General features: G+C 31.4%; 1 protein-coding gene across 1 annotated transcript; it reads right to left on the bottom strand.

Moving 5' to 3' along the window:
• Window positions 1–1,046: 1,046 nt before the first annotated feature.
• LOC102274453 (olfactory receptor 2AJ1) lies at window positions 1,047–1,994 on the bottom strand. Its single transcript, XM_005910774.2, has one exon. The coding sequence runs from the start codon at window positions 1,992–1,994 to the stop codon at window positions 1,047–1,049; it is 948 nt and encodes a 315-aa protein (XP_005910836.2).
• Between the last annotated feature and the right edge of the window lie 3,211 nt (window positions 1,995–5,205).

Genomic DNA, 5,205 nt, shown 5'->3' with positions numbered 1-5,205 from the left:
TTTATCTTCATATGGTGAACATTTCTTGTATTTTATGATTAAATCCAACCAGGTGATTGTGTGTAATCCTTTTGACATACTGATGATTATTTTTGCTGTTATTTAGTTAAGAATGCCATCTAAAGGCTTTTATTCATATCAGTGTCCTTTCTTATAGAATCTTTTTCTGAATTTGGTATCAGTGTAATTCTGACCTCATAGAATGAGATAGGGAGTGACACCTCTTCCTCTGGTTTTTGGGAAGGTATGAAAAATGACTGATATTAATTCTACTATATATAATTGCTAAAATTAACCAGTGACATTATCTGGTTTACAGATTTTCTTCATTGGGAAATCTTAATTATTAATTTAAGGTCCTTACTTATTATAGGTCTAGTCAAATTTTCTACCCACTATTCGGTCTTCGTAGAATGTGTGTTTTGGAAAATTGTACAATATTTTTTTGTGATGAGATCTTTTAAAAGGCTACTCTCTTAGTACTTTTCAATTATACAATATGATATTTTTTTGTAATCACCATGCTGTTCATTAAATCCCCAGAACTTGTCTCTTAATGTCAAGTTTCCATATTTTACACACCTTCACCCTTTTCACTTATGAATTTTTATAAATTTCTTGTAACTTATTATAAGGTTTGAAATATTTTATAATTTTCTATAAACATATAAATAATATGGGTTTCTCTCACAAACATTATATATGTATATATATATATCCATAAATAATATGATTGTATTATAAAAAGTAATTTTTACAAATTTGTATGATTTTAATGGGAGAATAAAATTAGCCTTTAGTCATCATTGACTTTCTATAATTGGTGCTTTGGTGGTTATAATTGGCAACATAGAGAGACAGATAGGGTTTTAGATATATGTATTTATAAAACAAATATCTGTGACAACTTTACTATTATCAATGTTTCAGAAATATCCATCTTTGCACACTTGAAGAGATAACAGCTTTCTAGAGATTTGAATAACAGATGTCTTCTAAATATTTATTATGGAAATAGACAACCATATATACTTCAAACATTTTCCCTATAACATTTTATGGAGAAAATTACTTCTGAGCATATTTTTCATTGCCTCTAAAACATCTTTATTTCTAATGCTGTAGATAATTGGGTTAAAAGTAGGTGTGAGGATGGTATAGAAAATTGCCAGAGATTTATCCTGGCCTGGAGTGTGGTACTTTTTAGGTCTCATGTATGTGAAAATAAAAGGCCCATAGTACATTATGACCACAATCATGTGGAAGAAGCAGGTAGAAAAAGACTTTTTCCTTGCCTCTTTTGATTTCATTAGGAGGACAGTAAGGAGAATTTGGACATAAGATGCAAAGATTAGAAAGAAAGGGACAAGCAGAAAAATGATGCCACTTACATACACTCCTTGTTCATAGAGTGTTGTGTCCACACAGGACAACACCAACATGGCGGGGACTTCACAGAAAAAGTGATCAATGGCTCTTGAGCCACAAAAGGGAAAGTGAAGTGTGTAAGCTGTGTGAACTATGGAGTTGATTATCCCAATAAACCAGGCCCCTCCAGCCATGAGAACGCTGACGTAGTCATTCATAAGAATGGGGTAACGCAGTGGATGACAGATGGCTACATAGCGATCGTAGGACATTGCTGCCAGGAGAAGGCACTCACCACCCAAGAGGGCGATGGATAGAAATATCTGGAAGCCACAGGCTACAAATGAAATAGTTTTGCTGCCTGACAGAAAGTCAGTGATCATTTTGGGAACAATGTTACTAGTATGTAAGATATCCATAAAAGAGAGATGGCTGAGCAAGAAATACATTGGAGTATGGAGTCTTGATTCCCTGTGGATGAGGATAATCATCATTGTATTTTCTGTTATAGTTATAATAAAAACGATGAATATAATGGAGAGGAAAATCAGACTTGTTTGGGAAGAAGAGAAGAGTCCCAAAAGAATGAAGTCACTGCTGAAAGTGTGATTCTCATATCCCATCATGAAATCCTTGCTTTACCTAAAATAAATAATAAACAAACAAATATAAACAAATAAGAGGTAGAGTGAAAAGAAAGAAAAATTAGCATACATCTCAATCTCCTTTACATTTAACTGTATAAGATAAGTTTATTCTTTTTTGCTATATTTTCCAAGTAAAGCCAATGGACTCTCAGATAGTTTTTTAAATGGACATATTTTACATGATGGGTATTTTTTGCTGAACAAGTTAATTAATTTATTCATTATGAAATAAACATAATTTGCATATACTTTATTTATATAAGAATAAACTTAATTATATATTTAATTCCCTGAAATGTTAACTTTTTTTCTGTAATTATAAAAATTTTAAAGGGTTAACATATTAATGGGGTTTGCAGATGTATGCGTATATACATGGTTTTGCTGTTCCTACTGGTTTTACCTGCAGCTCAGTAAAATTTGGTGTAAACATAGATTCATATTGAGGACAGTGGTGTTTCTTGAAAACTGGCTGATTATAGTTTAGTCTCTAAAATCAGTGAATATTACTGCAACTCATATTTAATATATCAATATCCAAAGTTTTTGACTTTTTCCCACTGCATAGAATAATTTTGTCCTTCTGATTTTGCTTTTTCCATTAATAGCTTACTTAAATATAGGCATCCTGAATCAAAACAATACTTCATTTTAGTGTTAAGAATGAACAGTTTCCATTTATACTAAACTCCTATTAGTTAATAGAGTCCCTGGATGATTGTAGCTTCCCAGATTCTTATTAAGGACATTATTGACTTGTGTTTCTATGATCTCTGATATGAAAGGTCTTCAATGAGGCATCAATTATATTTATGTTTTTAGACAGCTTGTTTTGTCTGCATAAGTATGTTTATTATTTTGGTGTCAGATATGGATGCACTCCATTATATATATCAGATCAGTCGCTCAGTCGTGTCCGACTCTTTGCACCCCATGAATTGCAGCACGCCAGGCCTCCCTGTCCATCACCAACTCCCGGAGTTCACTCAGACTCACATCCATCGAGTCAGTGATGCCATCCAGCCATCTCATCCTCTGTCGTCCCCTTCTCCTCCTGCCCCCAATCCCTCCCAACATCAGAGTCTTTTCCAATGAGTCAACTCTTCGCATGAGGTAGCCAAAGTACTGGAGTTTCAGCTGAATGTCCCCTAATATATTTATTATCTTACTTCTATCATATTTCCCCTACCTAACTTTAGGAGGTAGGGGAAATATGAGTTGCCAAAAATGAGGCACCTAAAATTTTTGCAACCATTCATTGTAAAACTTAGCTTAACTGGTCATTCAGGCACCTGAATGTTCTCCCATGAAACTGGAAAGATGGGAAAAAAAGCATCTGTGACTTCCAAGGTCTTGAATGAAAGCTGTTCTTGAATCCAAAGAGGAATACTCTAGTGGTGAACCTCCTTACTCAAAGCTAAAAAATGGAGTAAACACACGTTACATATCACACAGTCTTTTACATATATACAACTCTTACTCAAGGTAAAGTCTTTCCACGCCATTTAGGATCAAATTTTCCTGGTTTACTAACACTAAATGCCAGAAAAGAGATGCAGCATGTAGTTTTCATCCCTGTATCTTCTAAATGCTTGGAGGCTAAATAGAATATGATATAATGTTTAAATACTATTTTAAATTATAAAAGCAGCATGTCTCAGTCTTTCCTTATGAGAAATATAAATACTTTGTATTCTTTATTCAGTGAATGTACTACATTCAAATAATTTTCATCATTTTGCATTTATCAAGATTCTCAAAATACACTATGTATCCATGCATTTTAACTTGACTCATAATACATTTTCCTTTTCTATTAGATCTCATTATATAAATTAAGTTTATAGACTATTTAGATTTAAGTAGAAGCCAATTACTAATCTTAATATTATAATATGTTATATATTATAATATATTATATATCTAATATATATATAACTATACTTAATATAGTTAAAACTACATATTTATAAGAAAATTGTTTGTGTTCCCCTATAATTGGTCTTTAAAGTTTTGACCAAAAAGGCAAAGAAAAGATAAAAACATGATATCATTTCTAAAAAAGGTTTATTTTAAAAAGTGTTTGATATGAAAACCCTGGCATTATTAATTCTGTGGAAAATATGTATATTTTATACTATATAACACTACTATTTTTATTTGTAAAACTTTTCTATAAACTTATAATATCAATGGCCCATAAATATAAATGATATTTATATGCTCTATCATAAAATATTGAGTATCAGATTTGGTTGATGTGCAAATAATTCAAAATATCTCATTGTTACTAATAATTCAGCTAACTACAATGAAATTTCATGGAAGAGGCAATAATCAGACAGCTAATTATCTTAAACATGTATAGAAAAAACTCACTACTCTCTTTTAATAAGCTGATAGGGAATATGGGTACAATGAATGTACAACAGATATTACCTAACCTGGTGGTATGTATGCTTTTGACTCAAGTAATTATATTAGCAAAGTGGAAATATAAACTAAACATGGCCTAATACTTTGAAGAGATAAAAAAGAAAATATAATTCAGATATGTATCTTTAAGTATTTAATTTTATGTCTCATCATAGTACAAAGCATCAATCAGATACTAAATTATATCTGAAATCAATTTCTTTTAAGTAAGGACAATAATGGTACCTTGTCACTGAGTCGTTTTTAAGATTAAATGAGTCACATTAAACAATACATTAAATAACACATGCACATCCACATGCACACATGCACACACATGGAACAAAGTCTGGCTACAGTAAACACTCAAAAAATAATGATTATTGTTCCTGTTATTATTGTTTATGTAATTAGTATAATAACATTTCTATCATTAGTGTATTAGTATTTCTATAATTAGTTTATAAATTCTTTATTATTTAAATGTGCATTTAGCATTTATATTCTAAGTAAACTGAGAGAGAGAGAGAATCTCCAGGTTATGGGAGAATATGGCCCAGGGAATAAAAGTAAATTTCAATGAGGTGAATCAGAAGTATATTGGCACTCACTACTTATTAAAATTGATCCAGGAGGCTCTCTGGGAATGATTCCAGTTTAACATATTGAATGAGAATATGTGAGTTGGCTTCCTCACACATTTACACACATACAGGAATATGTGAGAAAGTAAAACAACTATTTTTACTCTGAAATCAAATCAGCTGAGCTGTTC

The sequence above is a fragment of the Bos mutus genome, chromosome 7 (genome assembly GCF_027580195.1).
Source record: "Bos mutus isolate GX-2022 chromosome 7, NWIPB_WYAK_1.1, whole genome shotgun sequence".
In the NCBI taxonomy this organism is placed as follows: domain Eukaryota; kingdom Metazoa; phylum Chordata; class Mammalia; order Artiodactyla; family Bovidae; genus Bos; species Bos mutus.
Note: the sequence above shows the minus strand (reverse complement) of the source record. Positions and strands in the feature narration are given on the sequence as shown.

Coding starts and splice junctions, on each gene's coding strand:
- LOC102274453 (XM_005910774.2), bottom strand. CDS start 1,994: ATGATGGGATATGAGAATCACACTTTCAGCAGTGACTTCATTCTTTTG.